Consider the following 24,725-nt stretch of genomic DNA (forward strand, 5'->3'; position numbering starts at 1 on the left):
GGTCAATACTTCCCTTTTCTGTTTCCCTGCCGCCCGCTGAGAGCCGACAGTGTCTCGGTGTGAGGAGAGGACGATTTTCTGTTCTCCTCTTCTGATCACAGACAGATCCAGCCCGACCCCCAGAGACTAAATTAATTGTCTTTCCTGTCCCATCTCCCCCTTTCTGCTCTTCCTCTTCTCCTCAGCCTGTCCTGGAGGTTTCACAGTTTGCCTCCTGATTCTCAAAACACACGGCCTACTCACACACACACACAAACATACATACATACAATTTATCATACTGTACTTCTGAGGACCTGCTATGGACTCCATTCCCTCCCTAACCCCCAATCCTAACCTAAACCCACACCAGCACACACCAAATCATGAAAAAGTGGAACGGCATGAAAAGGCAGAACATCCTCAAATAGGAGGATTTTAATTATTCTATCCTTATGAGGACATTAAGTTACAAGTGCAAGAGCAAAGCAGAAACACACACACTGATAAGAACGAGCAACGAGCAAGATAACAGTAATCCTCCAGTAGAAATAATACATGGGTTAGGTGTCTAATAAACCTGGCTGCCCAGGTGTATTAGAGATAGATAGATAGATAGATAGATAGATAGATAGATAGATAGATAGATAGATAGATTACAGCATAAACTTCCTCTCCCCTACAAATTCATTCCCATACTCCCTCCTCAGGGTAAGCTGTCAGTGTGTTTACGTCTTAATTAGTTAAAAAGAAGAAGAAAAGGAGGAGCGGAGGAACACAGTTCACCCCGGAGCTTCCTGGCGGCTCTGTGGTCGAAAAAAAAAAATCACTCAAGGGTCGTTCAATGGCACGGTGCAGCATTATAATGTGATAACGCTCTCTGACTGCCAAGCTAGTTTGATTTTTTTTTTTTTGTATTCCCACACCGATACAAAGTAACATCCTAGCAAACTCTGGTTCGGACTTTAAAAGGAACATTATAATGTGAAAACGCTGTCATTGTGTTGAAAGGACGTGTTTTTATCGCTTTTTGTGTTCGCCCGATGGCTCTGTGTGTGTGTGTGTGTGTGTGTGTGTGTGTGTGTGTGTGTGTGTGTGTGTGTAACGGACCGCAGCGCTCCCGGAGAACTGGAGGAACAAAAAGCTCAACAGTAAGTGATGAAATTTGCAACACAATCGATGGCAAGCAGAAGTATCCTTTCAGCCGAACAAAGTCCACACACTTGTCTTTTTGGCCAGACACCTGGAGGTATAACGGCCTATTAGACTATTTTAGATTTTTATGTTTTTTTTATTGGAGTAATAAAATTCAGCAAATTTTATTTCTGTGTGAAAAAAATTTGATTTTTTTGCCAAATATTTCTGTTCTCATTAATAATGATGTAGCAGGAACTTGGCATTAACAATGATTTAAACAAGGCATTATGACAGACTTGCATCCTTTATTTTACATTACATTATTTTCACAATATCATGATACATTTGTATATCCGGGTAAAATATGGAGACAATACTGTGTCTGATGTGAAAAAACTGATATCGCCCGACCTTCACCTGAATATAGTGAAAGTGGTCCTAATACACCATGAAGACTATTGCAGCCATGATCCACCAATCAAAGCCCTCCATCTCTGTCATCAGTCGTTTAAAGGTCCCATATTCTACACTTTCTAGTGTTTTATTTTATGTCTTCAGGTCCATCCAAAGCTGTTTGTGTGGTGTCATGTACCAAAAACACTCTCAATTTTTACACGTTCACCAAAAACAGGCTGTTTCTGTCGCTATGTCTTTAAGGCTCATTAATATTAACGTCCCCTCTGTTCTGATTGGCTCACCGTTTCAAGAGTGAAACATGAGACACTGCAGCCCGGCAGCTACAGGTAGGGAAAACTCTCCGGTTAATAAACAATGTCAACTGCTCAACCGCTTTGAAAAAAACTCTGTTAGTCTATTATTTCTTACAAAAATGATAATGAGCGAACCTTTGTGACGTCACAAAGTTACGGAAGTCCAAACTGCTCGTTTAGAGGCTCGCTTTTCTAATATGGATTGTGTGGATTTAGTTTTGATACTTTCACCATGTTTAGATAGACCATCCAACTCCTTTATAATCAAAGAGGGGGAGGGAAATCCTGTTTTACACGGTATGGGGCCTTTAAGAGACAAGCTTTTATTCAACAAATGATTCTCATATGAACAGGCACTCGCTTATGAAGGAGAGGTCATTTTGTGTCACGACAAACCTGCACTGACTGTCAAAGTCTGTAAACACCGGCTTTCCTGTGAAATTCAGCAGAGACAAGGTCGTCCAATGGAAGCGATTCATCACAAGACTTGCTGCTATAATTGAGTTAAATTCGGTTCATTTGCACAGTGATAAAACACTGAAGTGATTTGCGCAGGGGGGGATAAGACATATTATCCATCCATATAATCTTTTAAATCTCTTCTTAAAACTAATTTCTATAGACTGGCTTTCATGTAATGATTCATCTTAATCTGTCCTTGTTTATTTTCTTATCCTTTCAATTTCTTTTGGTTTGCTTTGCTTGCTTGATTTATTTTTATTCCATATGCTGTGAAGAACTTTGCAAACCCTGCTTTCAGATAAGTACTATATAAACAGAGTTGAAAACAAAATCAAAAACTGCAGAGAGAAAAAAAAAAAAGCAGTAATCCTTGAGATCTTCGGGGTTATTTTAAATTATTTAGTCTCCATCTGCGTTGCTAAGCATTCATCACTGTGGTGTTTCTGCACTGCACTTCCCATAGATCACCTGTCAATCAAACAGTGTGGGCGGAGCTTGGATTTTCTGTCGATGCAGTTTGAGTTTCTCGTCTCTTTGTCTGTTCAGCCATGGTGGCTATCGCTGCTCATGCTAACTACCCAGTTCTTCCTCTTCTGTTTATTCCAAACAAACCATAAATTTACTTACATACTTTCTAACAGTTGGCCTATAGCTTTCCTCTCCTCTCTTTTTATCTCTCCACCTGTCTTCCTCTCCCTCTGTCCTTGTCCTCTCTACATTCATCCTTCATGCATACTCAAAATCGAAATATATTTCAGTCTGTACCCAAGCCTGGATCTCTCTCTCTCTCTCTCTCTCTCTCTCTCTCGTATTTTACACTCCACTCCTCTATTCAGCCGACTGTCTGCAGTGATTCCTGCTAGGCTCAGTTGACCAGCTTTGTATCTGCACACACACACACACACACACACACACACACTGAACAATAAAATCAGACAAGGGGAACACACTCACAGCAAGAAAGTACACACTAAGCAGACAGATTCATGGTCGACTGTAGGCATCGAGAGAGAGAGAGAGAGAGAGAGAGATAGAGGCTAACACACACTAGAGAGGACCAACTGATATTATGTCATGTCATGCACACACACACACAAGCACACACACACACACACACACGTCCAGCTCAATGCAGTAATGCTATCACCAGGTAACAGCCGACTCTCACGCAGCTTAAACCTCATAAATACGACCTGTTGGAGGCTGCAGCAGGGGAACAAGCAGAAAACTGAATTTAAACTAATATTACTGCCACTGCTACGTTAATATACTACTGCTAACAGAGAGAGAGAGCTGTGTCTTATTTACAAATTTCAAATAACAAATAATGACAGGGCAGCTACTTTGCACTTTTTTCAGGATGCACCATGGGAGAGTGGAGAATTTGACCTTTGGGTCTGTTATATGCCTGTTAATTATATACAGTATGCTAAACATTCCTTCTGACAAGTCATCATTCTTCCTGTGTTTAGCGTTTTTTAATAACAAATTCAATATCAATACACAAGCAGAATCAGAATATCTTGATTCGCCACCTGCAATAAAAGTGCAGGAATTTGTCTTGGTGACACTGGTGCAGAGACTTGGTGACAGGTCATGTAACATACAGGTTACACGCAGTAACCGGGCCAACAGGGCGTCACACCCAGACAGAGCATCAAGACACGAGCTGATTATCAGATCCAAGCAGAGCGCCAGGTCAGGACTTGTGTTCACATGGAGAAAGTTGTTCCCAAGTTGTCTTGCAGAGAACAAATTAGGGCTGAACAATCAAAATTTTATCAAAATCACAATATGGTCTACTGCAATTTTCAATCGCAGGAGGCGCAATATTTGTTAAAGGCGAAATGTGTGTCAAAATACTATTTTAAATTAAATATTGTGGTGCTGCAGAGATGTCCTGGCCTACACATCATATTCTACAGACTTAAGAAAACATCTTTGTTTGGTACAGATCCCTGCAAAAATCACACCATAATCATTTTAATACGTTTTTCAATGAAAATGAGAAGAATGATGTAAAAATTATCATTCCCCGCAAATCATATCGCAATTGAATATCAGTCAAAATAATCGCAATTAGATATTTTTTCAAAATCGTTCAGCCCTAGAACAAACCTCTCAAGAACGTAAGATCAGAGAAGCATCTTCACAGTGTGAGATGGGCTGTGTGCTTGATGTCACACATGATATCAGCTAAGATGCACAGCTGTCCGCTTTCCCATTCGTTTCAGCCTGGTCTGTACTACAGACTACAGCACTGTTTAGATGTGATGCATCGTTCTCAGGATGAATCTTGGACTTCCCATTCATTCCTGTTGGCCAAGTCAACCAATGCATCCTTGGTTGGCAAACTTCTAGGATCTTTATCCGTCTTCAATATTCTTTTGGTCTAGAGAGTGTTTCAGCCATTAGAGAGATAGGTCAAATGCATCATGGAGGACAAAGGAACACACCAGAACTTATTTTGAGAAAGGCCCACGGCGTGACGGCCTGTAGGGGGCAGCGGTGGTGATCTACAGCTGTGTTGGCTCTGCTGTGATCAGAGCCTCCACTGGCACCTTTCCAAACCCATCTGGGAAAAGAGCCGCTCAAATAAGCTCCTTATTATCATGTCTGGAGGAGAGGAAGGCAGGGAAATAACAGCAGAGAAATGCTGTATGGCAGGCCATTAAGTGCTGAGACATGGTAATGCCAGCTCAAAGAGCGGCTTCCCATCCCGCCCCAGCTAGAGGCTGAGGCCAAGCTGACAGACGAGCTCGCTCCCGTCATCCCACCTCTCCCCGCTCTGCAGAAACACCCCGTACACACACTGCTGTAACGCTTTCAGTAATACACTAAGTTTTTGGCAAATAATTTACAATTGTGTGCTGAGAAAATTGTAGCACTTTCCCCTCCATGTGTCCAGGAAACTGCATATGCCACCGCTACCGAGATGACGCTAAGCCAGTTTGTACTGTCAACATTCATACTGCTGAGGAGGAAATGGAAAAGTACCGATACGAAGCAACATTCCTATATGCTGACTTAATATGTGACCTTTGACTAACATTTACACCTTAAGTGCCTAAAACTCAAGAGTACTGAATCTGCTTCACCATTATAAGATTAAGCTCTAACTGTGAGTCTGGAATGTGCAAATACCCAAATCTCATAGAAAAACACAAGAGCAAAATTACACATAGAGCTGCTGCGGTATTGATTTGTTCCTTACCGCACAAATTAGTCAAGTCATTCAAACCGTCGCGGTAACCGGCATAAAAAAAAAACAAAATGTAAACCTCAGAACAGTGTTACAGTTGTTGTAAGTGCTCACCACTTGTTGCTGTCCCGGTTGTATTTAGTCACTCTGGCAAATGCCTCGGAGAGTCCTAACTGACGTAGTGCCGAGCCGGGACGTCCCGAGGCAGACGGGGTGCCTTTTTCATTGCATCGTATAACGGGCGATGAGTGGTCCTAAGATGCGATGCTAGATTTGTCGTGTTTCCTCGCATGATTTTCTTGCTGCAAATGCGGCACACTGCCTCGTCCAAAGTCTTTGGCTTTCCCTCTTCATCGGGCTCAAAGCCAAAATGTTCCCAAACATTTTGAAGTAACGTTGGGTTTCGCTACAAGATCCATGTTTTTAGCCTAATTTGAAGCAAAAACTTTCCGTAGCCAACAGTTGCAAAGCACGGGGGGGGGGGGGGGGGGGCACGTTCTCCGATCAGAACGTTAACTACGCAACTTTGAGTGGAAACTTGCTGGAAACACATGCCGTGAAGAAAATAGGCTACACAGTTATAGTAATTATTATTATTATTTAAAAAATAGCATTGCATTTATTTCAGATCACATAACTTTTACAAGCAAAAATTGGAACATAAACAATAGGCCTAAAATAAACGGAAAAAAACCCAGCGGTGATCAACTTGACTGCGGTGGGCGTGATGTGATTGCGTTACCGCGGTAATGCGGTAACCACGGCAGCTCTAATTACACATCTCCTTAAAGTGCTAGAACTATAATTATCATTGGTTGTTCAGTCTTGTTCATATGACATTATACCTTTTGACCAATAGCTTTTTTATATTCTATCTGTATTCCCAAATCATGAATATTCAACACAATTTTGATTTCAAACTGAATCAATCAAAATCGAACTGCCAGTCTCTCGTCTCGAGTTTCTTCCACAATACACATTTACACAAAATAACAAAATAAATGAATACAGAAAATGCTGAGATGAACCTGCTACCAATCTTCTCATTGCACAACAGTATATTTTCATAGTTTATATAGATTTTTCATACATTGCCTTTGCCTCAGTATGTTATACTGCTGTAATTCATGATTTACTATCATTTCATTCTACTTAACACACTGTAATGTTGTAATTATTGGTTGTACTATGTTTGATACCACTGCATTTCCATTTGTTCTTATTTGTGTCATATTTCTTCTTCGCTGCACCCTATTATTTGCTGCTACAACAAGCCATTTTCCCCGGGGGGATCATTACAGTCTCATCTAATCTGATCTAATCAAAAGTTGAATGAAAAGGCTTATTTGCCAAATAGTCAGTGTATTTTCTTAAGAATAAGCATGCAAGCGTAATAATACGGAAATCACAATGTAATTTCTTTGTTTTTTTTGTAGAAAGGAACCGACTTTGTAGCTCAACTGTAGCTGGATATAAAAACTGTGTGCAGTGAAGGATAATTTTACTTCTGTGGTGTTTCATCTACATATCACAAAGGCTGGAAAGAGCCATGAAGTAAATATTTATTAGTAAACTGAGGCCTAGTTGAGTAAACTGTCTGTTAGCTTCATGGCTGCAAAACTACAAATCTGGCTTGGAGCTGAAGCCACAAGGCTGGTATCTCCGTTTGTGATCACAATAGTAGCATCTCTCTCTCTCCCTCTCTCTCTCTCTCTCTCTCTCTGCCTCTCTCTCTCTCTCTCAGTAAGCAGACTTCACAGTGCATCTGAGTGACTTGTCTCTCCCGCTCTCTTCACATGGCTGCTGGGCTTGGCTGGGTTCGGCGTGGGAGGCCGGGTGCCACCGAGGGGACGGAGGACAGATGTGGCTTACATAATGATCAGCGAATCAGGCGTCTCGCTGTCGCCCTAATCCTCCTAACATCGCTCCACGTATCTCCCCATCTGAGGCGGACCGGTCCCGGCTGTGCCGAGCTGAGCCGAGCCGAGCCACGCTGAGCCGGGAGCCTGAGGCGGCTCGCTCCTTCCCTCCACTGCGGCGATCAATGCTCAGCTTGGTTAAGAAGAGCGGATCAATTGGGTTAATGCACAGAGCCGCGCCTGTGCTGCTGGAGAGCATTTAGCTGCTTCTTTTGGAAAACAAACACAAGTGCTTGTCACACTTGTCAAGCTTGTTTTTGACCAGTTGGGTTCACCATATACAGTATATCACTGTATAAAATTAGAATGGGGAAGGGTTAGACCGAAAGTGGTGTAGTGCAGGGTATAGCAAGTATATGGCGTATACCTACTTATTTTTCAGTCGGTATTGCGTATACCCACTTCTAAATCCCCTCTGATGCACATCATTCAGTAGTGTGCTGCAAAGAGCAAAAGACAGAGAGAGAGAGAGAGAGAGAGTGAGACAGAGAGAGAGAGACAGAGAGACAGAGAGAGAGCAAGAGACAGACCGCACAAAGAGACTACTTCTGTGTGGATCTCTTCCCAACTCGTCTCTCCCTAACATTTTCGTCTCGTTTTTATTCGCTGACGAAATTGTCAATACATTTCGTGATAGTTTTTGTCATCGAAAATTACGGAATTAATATTTGCAAACTGCCCCTTGACAAATAATGTTAATTTTATAATGGTGGCACACTCTGGCCTACACTATCTGCTACAAATCAGCTGTTCCAAGAGACAAAAGAAACTACTGGCCCATAGACTAATTGCAAGGTGAGAGAATAGTTGTCCAATTTTCATGTGTGGATGGACTAAGGAATAAGGAATACTTCACTCAAAATGCATAATTATGTAGTTGTCTCACCCTGTAGTCTGTGGGCCAGTATTGATTGCAAAATCTGCACCTCTTCTGTGGCTAATGTTAATTTCATAATGATCCTTACTCCCTGAAGTCAAGCAGCAGAAGTGACAATGTGCAAACACTAGCCTGCTGGCCCATTTTTGGGTGAACTAAATATGCAAGAGTAGTCTTACATGTCACTGTTTATAACACAGGGCGTTTATCCTTTGCTGGATGGGCCGCTTAAAAAAACAATTTGGGGCATAAATTAAGAGTATACCCACTTCTCCAGGCACCACTACACCACTGGGCAGAAATTGATCTTTTATTAAATATGGGATATCAGTCACTCAGTGTCGTCCACCACCAACATGATGGAGGTTCTTCTCTGACCACAGCTACATAAAGTGTGTACAACCTAATTTAAATTGTTCAATTGTGTTTTTGTTTTTTTGTTTTTTTTACAGATTAATTCCTTATTTAAAGGCCTAATGTAGAGTTTCACCTACCAAAAATTACTTAGTCAGGGTTTCAACTGAGAGTTCCTTGTCCCATGGTCTAAATGCCGTTTCAGAGGCTTTTCCAGATGGCTTATAATTTGTTTGGGCATGAAAAAGGTCAGATTTAAAGACATCGAATTTTGGCAGAAAATATGAGCTATCAGTAACTTCAGTCTAAGGCGGCGGCCACACTGATCCATCAGAAAACAGACAGAGTTTTTGATGGATAGATTTCTGTCTGTTAGTTTGTTTTGAAATGTCAACATGGTGGGAGAGGCAGAAGAACGGGAAGGAGAAAACATACCAAGAAGGCTTTGCTCATAACGGAGCTACTTCATTGCAAAAAGTCTAAATTCAATAAGAAACTGAGCTGGAAAACCAACGTTGGGTGTAATTGTAAGAATGTGAACCTGGACGTTGCTGAAGAAGAAGAGAAGCGTACGTTCTCAGTCCATCTTCCCAGGGTAAATAAAGCTTTAAAAAAACAATATGTGTGAATGTTGCTCATTTAGATTCTGTTTCATCTAAGATCTAATACATCAGCAGAACATTAGATTGTGTCAGAGTGAGATTCCTGCATGTTCACATCCCATTTAATCTGATCTGAGCTCATTCTGACGGTTTAAGCACCCTGGTGTCTAGAAGTGAAGCAGACATAAGCCAACAAGGAGAAAAATATCCATTGCTAATGTGTCTAACAAGGCTTTTGTGGGAAAAGACTGAAAGGGATTAGTGTATTGATTTTATCCACTTCAGTGAAGCCATAACAACCCACAGGGAGCACTCAAACACACACACACACACACATATCCTTCCTTCCTTTCCTCTCATTTATCCTTCGTTCCATTTGTCTTCTGCTATTACAGCTCGCACTTTTGTTTTACAAGACAGAAACCAAAAAAATCCCTGCTGGAGAAGGACAGAAGGAGAGGAAAGAGAAGTGAGAAACTCGTTTTGGCAGAATCAGCTTTGTCAAAGTCCTGTCTCACACTTTTTTCATCTATTTACAATTATTGGTAAATGTAATATTTTCTTCTTTCCATCGGCATAAGTTTTCTCCGACCGGATTTCGGTATTACACTTGTTCAAACTGACAGGTTTAATAAACATAAAGAAAGAGATTCAGTTAACCACAATTCAGCAAAATGACTAGTTTTTTTTATATATTGTCAGAATCTGCTTTGTTGGTGTTTGTTTTTGTGCTAGAAGTGTGATTTTCAGACTGTTCCTCCATACAATGGCAGTGAATGGAGAGAGAAAAAAAACACAATTCTCCAATCTCCTCTACCAGAGCAACAGATAACAGAGAATCAACGATTTTGGCCTTTTATCATGTCCAGGAAGCTACACAACACAAGCTACTACCAAAGTTCAACATCACTTTAAATGAACAAAATGTGTTAAATGTGTAAGTGCCCTAGGCAAAAAAAAAACAAGATACAAAGGGTTCAAGTTACCAGAAAAAATATTATATCGTAATATATACCATTACCTTCCAAAATCTAAAAAAAGTATTGTGATATAAAATCCAGCCAATATCACACACCACTAATGGCAACCATGAAAAAGTCACCCATCGTTTTTATGCTGCAACTATCCTTATTTTAAACAAAGAAAATTCAGCATGTATGTCTGGATTGCAGTTTTAAAGACAGTTTTTTCAGCATTTTCTTTCCCTCATTCTAATCCGGGCCTCAGCCAGCTGCGAGCCAACACCTGTCTCGTCTGAGGAGCGATGGGAGGAAACGCTCTCCAACAAAGTCTGACCCTGAACAAACTCTGAACTCTTTTATCCCGTCTCTCCCTTTTCCTCCTGAGGTGTTTCCTTCTCTCTCTCGGCTCCCTGCCTCCCACAGTTCTTGTCGATAAAAGTGCAACATTTGAGTCTTCGATGTGTGGCTCAACTTCTCTTTGCAGCTGACTTTTAGCCTCCAATCTCCTAATTTTCCAGAGGCTGAACTTGTTCAGAGCAAAATCTCATTTCCTATTCTGGTAACGTGGCGCGGCTACAACCTCACCTCAGGTGTGTTTTACCCTCACTGACATCAGCATCAGATTAACGGAAGTCATCCTCACCGTGTCAAAAAGCTATTTCTACTACAAAAGAACTGCTGTAGAATTGTGTACGATTCTTACACTGTGGTCTTGTTAGTCGACCAAAGCTGACCTGGTTTCAGGATCTGCCTGATGTTCCTGCTACAAGGACGTTTGTCTCCGAGTGTCAACTATCAGGAATATGGAGACATCTTGTCATTTATCTATCATGTATGTAACTGACGACTATACAGATCACAGGTCTCTCTCAGTACAGAGAGACTGACATCACTGTTCATGTTGTTCATTAAACATTTACTAATTGATCAGATAAACTCCTGTCTGTTCCTGTGCTGCAGTATCAATATCGACCATACAGCACTACTGTAGTCAGGGAAAAACCAAGGACAAAGTAAAGTGACACAGTGACAAAGGCTTACTGTGAAATAATACATTTGCATTGCATATTGGAAAAAAAACACTCAATTTGTACCAGTAAAATGTGTCTTATCCGCCAAGGAGGTTATGTTTTTTTCAGTGCCGTTTGTTTGTTTGTTTGTTTGTTAGCAGGATTACAGAAAAACTACTGGGCCGATTTTCATGAAACTTCGTGGAAGGGTGGAGCATGGGCCAAGGAAGAACCCATTACACTTTGGAGCGGATCCGGATCCGACTCGAAATTTGCATATCATAGCAGACTGGGCTATTGGCCTTGGCAGAGGTCTGCGCTCTCCGAGTGCCCTTCTAGTTTGTTTGTTTGTTTGTTTGTTTGTTTGTCAGCAGGATTACGGAAAAACTACTGGCCCGATTTTCATGAAACTTCGTGAAAGGGTGTAGCATGGGCCAAGGAAGAACCCATTCAATTTTGGAGCGGATCTGTATATTGGTTGCGCCTGCACATTTGCATATCATAGAAGACTGGACTATTGGCCTTGGCGGAGGTCTGCGCTCTCCGAGTGCCCTTTTGCCCCATTTTGCAATGCTTTTAATGATTTCTTAAAATATGTGCTTCATTAGATATTACAGTATAGAGAATGGCAGAAAATAATGTGGTTCAAAGGTCATGATTTGGATTCAAACCCACTCCTGGTACATGGTATGTGCCTGACCCTGCAAAGCAAACGGGCCACGTCAGTCTCCGAAAACGAACACAAGAATTCAGAGAAAAAAAATGGAAAATGGAAAAGGAAATGCTCTAAATTTCCCCTTCCCCTTGTTTTTACACTCATTTCTCATCTGCGGTGCAGCCCCCGATTTCAGTTAGAAAGCTTGGCCTAAATCCATCCAATTTCAGCCGCACATTTCAACTTCCCTCCTGCACCTTCCCCGTTACCGAGGCTGTGCGGGTCACGCGGCAGCAGGATATTCACGGCCTACAGCGGTGTTCTCTCTCTCTCTCTCTCTCTCTCTCTCTCTCTCTCTCCGGCGTGAATGACAGGGGAGCAGAATGAATTATTCTCAGAACCAGAGGCTAAACTCTTAATCCTTAATGTTTGTCACAATGTCAACAGGACAAGAGACGGCGACCAGGAGGTCAATTGGATTCACAGCTCTGCAGCTCAGCCTCCAGATATGAGACCAGGATTCACACATTTACTGTCCTCAGGCACCAGAATCAAGAACTTGACTGAATGAATTCCAAAGTGTTATTTGGTGAAACTCTAGGATTAAAATACACTTGCATGGTTTATGGAGGGACAATATTAGGGCTGGGTTTAAAAAATTGATTTTCCGATATAAATCGATCTTCATTTGAATGATCCGATATCGATTCATAAAATCCTGAGATCGATCTTTTAATATATGCCTTTTCCCGTGGATGCTTGAAGCTTGAAGCTACACTGCACTAAAGAAAGCACTTATCTGGTCACTCTCACTGACTGTAGAGTCTGTGGAGTTGCACAACTTGCACTATATTGTGTTGACTGCTGTAGTGTGTTGGTCATGTTAAATCAAAAGTACATTAATATAACTGCTTTGGGGTCAATTCTATATGTAAACATTAGTATTTAATATTTATTTTTTTTATGATTTATTTATGGGTTTTTTCAGGTTTACAAATCAAACAGCGTATCACAAACAAAACACAGGTACATCTCAATACAACACATGGAGCTTCACAGTTACATCAACAAGAGAGATTAACAAACAACAACGTATCGACAAACAAACTAAATAATAAATAATTAAATAAATAAGTAAATACATAGAAGGGGAGGAAAATATATATAAAAAAAATATAAAAAAAAGGGGGGGCTATGAAGTAAGTTATGGTTAAAGAGAGGTCGTGGTGTAAATATACAAAGGTCAGATAGGTAGGCAGGTCAAGGTCAATACTAAAGAGGGGAGTAAACATTAGTATTTTTAATAATGCACCAGGTTAGAGGGTTCCTTGTACAATTTACAGCATTAGTTCTCTGAGAATCTCTTTCATATCCAAGCAAAATTGGTATTGTAACTGAAATATCCCTAACCGAACTGATATTGAATCGAATCAAATCGGAAATTGAATCGAAACCTTGTGAATCGGAATCGAATCGATTCGGGAAATCAGTGGTGATACCCAGCCCTAGACAATATATAGATTATATGAAACTCATCTTTTTCCACGTCATCGGCGGTTCTACGGCTGTTTCAAACTATCTCAAGGCCTTGGGAAGCATTTATCAGTAAGGTCTTATTTTTCTGTTATTCAGAAACTTTCAAGGATCTTTCAGGCAGAGTGTAAGAAAAGTTCTGATTTGTATCACACTACAAATGGCACTTTGGGCAGAAATGAATCACAACCAGGCAGCCAGTGGACCAAAAATAATGTAAGTAAGTAAGTAAGTAAGTAAGTAGTGGTCTAAACTTATTCAGGATGTTACGAGCGTGAAAGTGAAGTTCGGTGGTCTATGCAGCATCTGAGGACACAGACACAGAAATTAAAGACGTTCTTGTAATATTTCTCAGCTGTGATTTCTCCTTGTCCTGTGATGTTCTACATAGGAGATGTCCTTGTTTACTTTGAGCTCGACTCATTAATAATACCAGACTGCTGGCTGACCTACTACTGAGCCAAAAAATAGTCTGTGTGTGTGTGTGTGTGTGTGTGTGTGTGTGTGTGTGTATACAGCATGTGTGTGTGTGTGTGTATGTCAGTTATGTGTGCGTGCATTGGAGACAAAACGCACAGTGATGATGAATGTGCAGTAATCCAGCCTACAGTGTGTGGCTCATAAATGTAGCCTCCAGCGTCCAGAAGCCTATATGATCCTCATTTCTCTGTGACAGGGCCGTGAATCTCGGCCAACTTTCCTTTCAAGAGCACAATTTATCTTCTTGGGTTTTTATCAGAGCCGATCAGATTGAGTTAGGGCGAGCTAAACCGGAGGAGAACCAAAAGACAAGCAGAATCCTCCAGTAACTTGCCCCCGACAAAAAAAATGGCAAAAGACCCGGATGAAATAGCTGAAAATGTCTTGAAGTGTTTGAATATGACTCATGAGTTTCGGTACGTCTTGTCTTTCAGGTGATGTCACCACTGGCTGTGACAGATTAATTAAATTTACTGATAGACTGCACTGCAATATAAATGTCTCCCGACTATCAAGAAAAATGAAGTGCTACAAGACAGCACGCATACTGTGATACAGATTGAAGGGTTTAAAGGAATAGTTCACCCCGAAATGAAAATTCTATCATTAACTACTCAAAGTTAGAAAATTAGTAACATCTCATCTTTCTCCAAACGAGTGTTTTTTAAGCCAAACAAATTGCAGTGTGGGTCCAAATGTCCAATATTTACCTCAATATCTCCTATATTTTCCTTAATGACAGTGCACTGTCTGTGGGAATGCCCAGCAGTGAACTCCCTGTGGTCAGTGGGAACAAAATCTCCTCACAGAGTTCCTCCAGCCTAAATGTCCTATACTGTGTATACTAGGAGACAAAATAGATGGGTTATCTGTAAGGAAAATGAGATTTGTAACATTGGGTTGTTGGAAGATAAGAACTCCAACCTGTTTTAGCTTGAGCAGTTGGTTGGAAGAGTGTTAAAGACTTAATAGGGATGGAAAGAGCTGCCGCCACACTAAGGCACCTTGATCTGGGCCTCGAGGGATTGTGGGATACAATAAGGTCATATTTGAACTCCTTACCGGATTATGTGTAATGGTGTATAATATGATGAGCTACAAGAAGAAGATTTTCAAGGATCTTTTGTTAAAAAAAAAAACAACAGCTACATTCCCTTCCTCATATTCCTTTGTTTGCTTTTGTGCACATATGTTGTTCTGCGTTTTTTTTTAATGTCATTTGTGTATGCATTGTGTATGTATGTAAGGTATGTGTTTTATGTCCAGTCTGTAAAATAAAAGGAAAAATTATAAAATAAAAAAAATTTAAAAAAATGACATTGCTCAAACGTGCCAATAGTACCCTACAGCTCTCCGGCAGTACTGGTGCCTTAAGTGAAATAAATAAATCATTCAGTCTGTAGTTTTCACTTCACTGACTATACCATATATAGAGTGTACTCACTCCGTGTTTGGATTTTCAACATGGGGTGAGTAGTTCAAGACTCATTTTGGGGTGAACTATGACCTTAAGCTCCTTGTCCACTGGTCACCTCTTTTTAAAGCAGCTCTATACAGATGCATGGGGAAGCACTGGGCATGGCTCCTGATGTCACTGGGACATGATTGATAAATCGTTTGAAGCGTGGCGTTCATTTGCTATAAGTTTGAATTTTTTTATTTTTTTTTTACTTCTAACACTAGTCCTTAGTGAAAGTATGCTATTCTTTCACAATGCAACACAGTATGTGTTTTATATTCAACATTACAGATGAGAAAAAGGACGAGTGCTGTAAAGGCAACTTTCTGGTGTACATGCAGCCAGACTGGGAAACTACAGCTATCCTCAACTCTGAATACCTGCCCTGACATTATCCTCACAATAATACTTTCATGTTCAAGTTCAAAATAGTTCTTTTTGCATAGTCAATGACTTTGGGCATCTCTTTCCAAAAAAAAATCGCTGTCCAGAAACCCCCTTTAAACCAGAATAAGTAATTTCAGTCCAAGAATATTTGGGGTGAATCGCTATTGCCACTGCCAAATGAACACTGAAAATCCAACTCAGTAATGAATATTGTGATATATAGGCTACTATAATTAGCCATTGTGCTGTTGTGGCAAACTTAAGGGATGTTACAGGCAATCTATGCAAGATTTTCTATAATTATGTCAACAAATGAAATGTGATATCAACCATCTGCACTACATTATACAGTCCCTGAAAGCTGCTTTCCAATTGCAATTCATTTCAATATTTACAAACTGTAACACATGGGGATAACTGAGGACTCCCAAATTGGAAAATAAAATAAAAATCAATTGAAAGTGCAAAACAAATCGTCAGTGCTACCGCTTTTTCACAACAACAGTGAGGAGCATCCCGCACAAAATAAAAAAAAAAAATCTTGTCAGTATTCCTTTAAAAGGAAAGCAACGCCTTAATCAGTCCATAGGCCAATAAGAGTGACTGTGCTTCTGTTTGAAAATGCCATCTCTGCTCGGGTGTTTTTGTTTCAGGGTCTGGGTTTCAGGATTTTTTACGTTACGTTTTATGAATCCTAACGCAGTGATTTTGAAAATGACAACTGTTGGTGGGCGGCTCTGATTGGCTCCACATCTGCTCCCTCTCAGGCAGAGGGGCTGCTTTGTTACAGAGAGAGCAGCGAAATACTAACGTTCGCATATTAGCCAGAACTCTGGTTATTTCCAAAAGCTGAGGTATGCATGGCTGCAGAGGGGAACGCCGCTTCTGGAAACATAAATGGACCACAACGTTTTCAACCACACTTTATCAGAATCCACACTCCTGCCATGCTTGCACGGACCACACTGGATCAGCCTTCAAAAGCCCAAACTGAAGGGTTTGAACTAGGGCTGGGCGATAATTCAATATTATCGTTTATCGTCTTTCAGTGGAATCATATCGCGATGATATGAAGATATTTTGATATCGTGACACACATTTCTTCTGTCTAAATTGATGATGACAAGCAAATTTTACTTAAAAACTCTCATAAAATGAGGTATAGGAATATTATTTGAATATTTCTGTTTTGTTTGACATCACACCTAACATTACCATTCGGTTCAATGAGATGAACATTCATTTGATTATTTAACGTGATTTTTCCATACATGAACCATATCGTGATATATATTGACATTGAGAAAAAATCCTTATGATTATCGTGATATTGATTTCAACCATATCGCCCAGCCCTAGTTTGAACCCTTGTCCTGTGTATCTCACTAAGACGTTTGAGCATGGCACTAACACCACCAGGGTTAGGGGTTCCATTCCCTCTGTAGCCACCTATGCAAAAAACCTATGCATTTGTGGTGCTGTAACAATCAACAAACCACCAGAAATCCATTCGTTTCCTACAGAGCCGAGCGCCCGGGGAAACTGCCGATGTGTCGACACTCAACAAGCTTGTCAGCCAAGAAAAGTTGGCCACAGCTCAACCTTTCACCGCCGTCTGCTCGTCAACAGCCAATCAGATTTCTGCACTTCCTTGTTTCCTTACCGGTGTGGTTTTGTTTCATGAACAATAGCTCCACCTGGCAAGCGCAAAACGGACGAGAAGTTGATTCCAGCCATTCAAAGATTCCCAGTTCTCTTCATCTACAGGGATAAACGTCTCAGAAACGATTCTTGGAGAACATAATGTTATGAGCAACAAAAAAAAATGCCGGTTCAAATCTTTCTAGCTGTACAACACCACTACATAGATGCAAATGGAGCCTCTGGCACCGCCTGCATTTGGTCAGAATAGAGCGACCCATATCACTTGCAACATATTTACATAATTTTGAATGAAGCAGGGACTCATTTCATAACAAAGCAACCTGTAAACATTGTGTTTCCCAGAGTTCCTGGTTATTGCTGCCTAGTGGGCTGGACTAGGGGAGGAAGCTGCAAGGAGAGACGTCTACTAGGGCTGGGCGATATGGTTGAAATCAATATCATGATAATCATAAGGATTTTTCTCGATATCAATATATATCACGATATGGTTCATGTATGCAAAATCACGTGAAATAATCAAATGAATGTTCATCTCATTGAACCGAATGGTAATGTTAGGTGTGGTGTCAAACAAAACTGAAATTTTCAAATAATATTCCTACCATATCCCATTTTATGAGAGTTTTTAAGTAAAATTTGCTTGTCATCATCAATTCAGACAGCAGAAATGTGTGTCACGATATCAAAATATCTTCATATCATCACGATATGATTCCACTGAAAGACGATAAATGATAATATTCAATTATCGCCCAGCCCTCTACTAGTTGAGTTGTAGGGACTCTTGTCACTGAGTGTGATTTTCCTGTAAGGTGCTTTGGATCAAACTGTCACTACACACTATCATGGCGTATTGAGTAGGCAGACCACCCTTCAGCTGGAGGACCCCGGTTCAAGTCCCCATGTCGAAGAGCAAGACACCGAATAAATAACAAGACAATTAATGACCCTTTGAGTGAAATGAGAATCCCTATGGCGATCAATAAAGAATCACATTACTGTCTTGTTTTTAAGCCTTTTTGTTATCCAGGGAATGAGCTAGGGCTGGGCGATAATTCAATATTATCGTTTATCGTCTTTCAGTGGAATCATATCGCAATGATATGAAGATATTTTGATATCATGACACACATTTCTTCTGTCTGAATTGATGATGACAAGCAAATTTTACTTAAAAACTCTCATAAAATGAGGTATGGTAGGAATATTATTTGAATATTTCTGTTTTGTGTTTTGACATCACACCTAACATTACCATTCGGTTCAATGAGATGAACATTCATTTGATAATTTAACGTGATTTTTGCATACATGAACCATATCGTGATATATATTGATATCGAGAAAAATCCTTATGATTATCATGATATTGATTTCAACCATATCGCCCAGCCCTATCCAAACCTGAACTGTGACCCTTCCCGTTACAAAGTCCCTGCTCCAATCCATTAGGCTAGATTCACCGGCCAGTCAGTCAATTAACCATTCAGTAAATCAGTCAGTCTATGCAGCTTCTTTTTAATCCCATCCATTGCTCTCATCTTCTCTAACCTCCACTTAACCTGAGCTGCTGGAGCAGGCAGGAGGAAATTGAGCAACCTATGTTTCAAGGGACGTCGATTACAGGTGACTGGAAATGTGTAAATTACCATTCTGCCTCTGTCACCGTGGGGGAAGCTTCATAGCTGATCATGCCTGAACCATATCAGGGTTGTTAGTGAATGATTTGTTGGTGCATAATATATTATTATATCATCATGCTAAATGACATGCCTTTAGTAATAGCAGTTCTTACTTTAGGTTGCGTTCAGTCAGTATTTAAGCCCTCAGAGAAATCAACACTCCATGCTCAATAGTCATTTTGCGCTCACTCTGACTGGATAAATAGTTGCTTCAGGCTTTGATTTTGAATCAAGGCTGGTGCATTCAGTTTGCCTTTAGAATATTACCATAATATTCCTTTAGAGACTTGCAGTGTGTCTGTGGTATTCACTAGTGAGTTTACCCTCTGACTTTACATTTGTATCTCTGTAATATCCCTATAAATATGATTACTATAGCTGCTTTTCATAGGAGAGAATAAGCCATGCCACTGCAAAACACATTGAACACCAGCTTGGATCAGAGAGACTATCATCACAAACTAGCCAATAACAGCACAACAGCTGGCAAATAACATCGCATGACCTCGCAGCGGATGGACGGCGATGTGTTTTGTGCCACTGCTGCTGCCTTCAGGTGCAGCTGGGAGAGTTCAGCCACGCCTGAATGACCCGACAAAACTGGTGAACTGGTGAATTGGGGAAAGTGGAATCTCCATGATACCTGAGTTGTTTTTCCAAGGTAGTCGGAGCTTACGAGGAGCACGTGAAGGCAGCATGTCAACTACCCAATAACTGCTCACTTGTTGCAGTTGAGGGACCTGATCACGATTACTTGTATTTTTTCTATTTTATCATATATTCCTGTAGGGACCTTTTTGTTTGTGAAACCTATGATATTTAGCCTTAAGTCATTATTGCTGACTTCTAGTGAATTAAATAGTGAAATCAAACTTTAGGCTATAAAAAAAAAAAGAAAAAAAAGAAATACATCCATCCTCAGTTCTGATCGGCTGAGTCACATCTGAAGCGTTGTAAAACACCTAATGCACACCTGTGACCGCAACACTGTTGATTTAAATATGAATAAGCCAACCAGAAATCACCACCTGTATCATTGTGTTGCTTAAGCTGCTGTTGGATAACTATGGGCTATTAGATGGATTTCATTACAGGCTAATTATTGGGCTATTATTATTAGTAATAGTAGTGGTAGAAGTAACCTTAGTATTAAGAGTAGTGGTAGCAGGCTACTGATAATGATAATGCTTGATAAATAACAGATGTATTGGACATTTGCGTTCTTTAATTGTGCATTAGGCTACGGCCGTTTTATAAAAGCAACACGCCTGTCGTCGCTGTGCTTTCCAGTGATTTCATTAAAGCTTCGAGGTGCCTCACAACACCTCAGCTGTCCTAAAATCACTGCGAGTCTCTGCCTCTTGCTCAGGACCCGCATGGAACCTTTTTCAAGCACCCCCGGAGGTCCCCGGAGCCCAGTTTGGGAAACACTGCGCTAGTTAGACACGAGCCGACCTTACCTGTATTATCGGGATGCCGCCCGGTCCGTCCACGGTGTCGGGCGAGTTGTCAAACACTCGGTCCCTGTACAGAGACCAAAGACCGACGTTGGGGAGGAAAAGAAGAGCCGCTATGAGCAGCCCGGCGAACTGCAGCAGCCGCTTGTCTTTCCGCCTCATCTCTCCGGTTGGAAAAAAATATATATAATAATCTGGGAAACACCGGCAGGAGAAACTAGCGAGTCCCGATCAGGTCCGGCTCCTTTTCCAGGCGGAGGCAACTTTCACTCTGAGAGAGCAGACCGGTGTCAAGATCGATAGAATAATACACCAGACTTCCGGGAAAGACTTTCAAAATAAGTTGCTTTTAGACCCAAAGGTTGCTTTGTATTCTCAACTAGCCTACATGGATCACAACTCTGATCTCTGATGGTTTCTGTTGCCTACATGTGAAGCGAAAAACATTGATTCTACAATTGGTAAAGTATAGTTGACAAATTACATTGAAACATTAACTCTGTAACCCTCATATTATGAGTAATGGGAAAAGATGTGCAAACTTAACACAAAACAGCCCTCCTTTGTTACTGGTTAAATAATGTTGTAATCATTACAACATTATTTAACCAGTGGAGAATTTAATTAGCGGAGAATTCTCCACCTGGGCTGATCGTGAATGGGTCACGCACAAATTCAATGACATCCCTGGTGATGGCAAAGTCATCAAATCTGGCAGAGAAATTCTCCCTCAGCTGTGTAATGAATTTCTTCATAATGTGACGTTGCTCACACCCACTGACTTCAGTGTGTTGAAGTGCAGCAGCCTCCCTGATAACAAATCTGCATGGAATAGATCAAGTTTGTTCCCAAAGGCATCAAGCTTTTCCACCATATCCACTACGCAATGTAGCGAAATAAAAGTTTTGAAAATGTGGTGGTGCGTTGTGTCAAGTGCCTAGCCTACATAATGAGCCCCCGGGTCCCCCAATATAGTTGAATAGCCCTCTTGTAATGTATTCTGATATATTGCCTTTATTTTGTTCTCCAATAGGCTATCTTTCATGGATGAATGTATGTGTTAATACTACTTTGGCTACATAAGATGTTAATTACATTATCTATCAATCGCAATCAGAAATATGAAATTTTGAAAAACCAAAAAATCCAAAATGCAAATCACCCAGTAATAACGACAAATTAAAGGCTTGAAAAAGAAAGGCTTGTTTTTATGTATGTATGTAGCCTATGTATGAATGTATGTAGGCCCTATGTATGTATGTATGTATGTACACAAAGCAAAAGAAGAAGAGGAAGACAAAACGTATAGGCCTAGCAGACAACAGTTGGGAGGAAAAATGTCCTTTAAACGTGGAAAAGCTTAGACCCAAAGCTGTGGTATACCATTAACCTGGAAGTCCTGGTATTGTAACTCCCATACTATAACAATCTCTCATTTTTGACACTGCTATAAGTTAGGGACTTTTTTAGATAGACATGCCCAGAGTTCTCTGGTATTGTTTTAATTGTTTAAGTCATCAAATATTAACTTTCATCAATTTACCCATCCATAAGTCACGCTTTCATCAGAAAATACCATGTGCCATAGCAAAATATAATGTATTTAGTATCTATTTAACTGCTAAAGTTTCAGATTTAATCATATTTACATCCATATTTGATGTAATGATTTCGCCAAGCATTTTGTTCTGTAAACCCCAGTTCTTATCTTCTAATGACAAGCTTTACGCTTTTGTTTTGAAGGAAAAATCACTTGACTTCCGGTACGGTTCTGCCTATCTCTGGTAAACTTGACGCCAATCTTTGTATTGGAGAACACGTCAAGTAGACAAGTGGAAAATGAGGTATGCCAATCACTTCTTCAGCAATTACACAATACATCATTATCACAAATACAATAATCAATATAAACTCGAATAAATACATACACTCTACAAAAAAATCATCTCGATTATGAGAAAAGACTACTGGAGGATGAAGGTTGTTAAGAATAAAAAGATCAGTAACTGATTATCTATAATGTTTTCTTTGGCTTTCATAATTTATTTTATATTCGTTTTTGTCTATTGTTCATGATACTTTCTGTGCCTTTTAATTTATTTGTATTCATTTTATCTAATCCTGTTTTATCTAATTTTTCTTGCTGTATTTTATATTTTATTTTGGTTTTGTGATGGTTTTTAACCTGTCTTCCTTTCTCTGTAAAGCACTTTGTAAACCCGGTTTAAGAAAATTGCTTTATAAATAAAGTTTATTATTAGTAGTAGTAGCCTAGTAGCAGTAGTAGTAGCATGTATAGAAAGACAGGATTAGATCTAGTCAATATTCATTCCATATAAATCACAGTGTATCATACTTTAAGCATCTTCAGGTGGTGCACATCATGAAGTGAGCAAGTCTGAAAATAATAAACCTTCCACTCTTCATTAAAGCCACATGGTTTGTCTCTGAGTGTATTCATTGTCTATGGAGTGGCTCCAGGCTTAATGTCTGATCACATCACATATTTGAGTCTGACTTCTCTGGTGTCTGGCTTCAGGTTCAGGCGGTACTTCCTGGTGGGAAAGTCGTCTATCCGATAACACCGACAGCACACACACACACACACACACACACACACACACACACACAGAGTCACTCCATGTGCTTCAAGTTGGCACAGCGAGATCTTCAGGGTGTCTATACAGATGGTATAAAAACTGTCAGACTTGTGCAAGTAAGGCGGCTTTAGGACAAACACAGTGTCAGTTGTCTGGTCTTCCTTCCTGCTCCTCTCTGCAGTCTGATTCTCTTTGTCCTTCAAGTCTCTACGTATTCACTTCCCCCTTCTGTGTCTTAAAAGATAGTTAAAAGAGAGCTCAACTCTTAGATAACTGTATTTTGAGAGAGGAGAATCTTCTCAAATGGGATTTTTCTCAAGGCTACAGTTGCAGACAGAGACTGTGAATTATACAGTAATTACTGCATTTTAAAGTCCATTGTCACTCCGTTCCCCGTTTCTTAATTAACACCAGTGGTGCTTGGCTGTAGAAGATTAAAAAAAAAAAGAAACTGCATCTGAATGTGAACTAAGTTTTTACCAAGTATTAACCTATTCCAGTGAAAATAGGACTGGGAGCAGGTAGGGTGGTGTAATTAAGGGGGGTGTATTGGATAGAGAGAGTCCATCCACCAAACCACCAGGGTCCGGCCTGCTGAAGAGTCCTTGAGCAAGACACTGAATCCGTCCCAGTAACTCGGGCGCCGTTCGACAGTTGATTCTGACCTCACTGTGGAGGTGGTAAACCATATGGACATTATCAGTGATTATTATTATCATATTATCTATTGATCTTATTCACACAGCGGCCATTTTGAACACTTGGTGGGAAACTAGAAGATTGGCAAATATATAAAACTAGTGACAAACGTTGTCACTAGAGATGTTCCGATACCATTTTTTCCTTCCCGATACCGATTCCGATACCTGAACTTGCGTATTGGCCGATACCGAGTACCAATCCGATACCAGTGCGTTAAAAAAAAATATATATTATTATTTTTTATCAGCTGTATACTACTAACCCTGTATGGATGCGATATGATTGCTGTCATTGTTGTATGGCCTGGCTCAGGTTAAACCCTTTGTAAAACATGAACAAACACATAGAATGAATGCCATAGAACTTTATTATCTAGTTTGACAGTCAGTCATAACTGAAAAAGAAAAAATTATAAATAAATCTAGGAATAAATAACAATTCCTTTAAAAAACTGCTAAAGTACAGCCACAATTTAGTAAAATAAAAGACATTTAAAATTTTAAATAGTACTGTAACAGTATAAATTTAGTATATAAGTATAGATTTCCAGGAAAACGGCGGTTTTATCCAGGTGAAACTACTTTAAAGTTGATTTTTTTCAGGGCTAATAAATTCCGTGATATCGGATAGACTCGTGTACTCGCCAATACCCGATCCAGCATTTTTGTCTGTATCGGAGGCATTTCCGATACTGGTATCGGTATCGGAACAACTCTAGTTGTCACTAAACTTTTGTGGCATGGAGCAAGTGTGCAAGCGTTACTCCTTCTTTCATTGACACAGTTTTCTGATAGCCTTGCACCTACGTGATGTGTGTGTAATTACTCTCCTTCAAATATATAAAACTAGCCTTAAATCAACACATAAATGAGGACTTCAGATAGACGTAAC

The 24,725-nt window shown here is 40.2% G+C and overlaps 1 protein-coding gene across 1 annotated transcript in view; it reads right to left on the reverse strand.

The window, feature by feature from the left end:
- Positions 1–20,694, reverse strand: part of LOC139666688 (polypeptide N-acetylgalactosaminyltransferase 10-like) — a 98,363-nt gene extending 77,669 nt beyond the window's left edge. Inside the window, exon 1 of the mRNA XM_071545995.1 lies at positions 20,536–20,694. Within this exon, the coding sequence (XP_071402096.1) occupies positions 20,536–20,694 (159 nt within the window). The remainder of the gene's footprint in view (positions 1–20,535) is intronic.
- Between the last annotated feature and the right edge of the window lie 4,031 nt (positions 20,695–24,725).

The sequence above is a fragment of the Centroberyx affinis genome, unplaced genomic scaffold (genome assembly GCF_046629955.1).
Source record: "Centroberyx affinis isolate AG114_WGS23_722 - 3 ecotype Tasmania unplaced genomic scaffold, CSIRO-AGI_Caff_v1 ptg005085l_1, whole genome shotgun sequence".
NCBI classification, from domain to species: Eukaryota; Metazoa; Chordata; class Actinopteri; order Beryciformes; family Berycidae; genus Centroberyx; species Centroberyx affinis.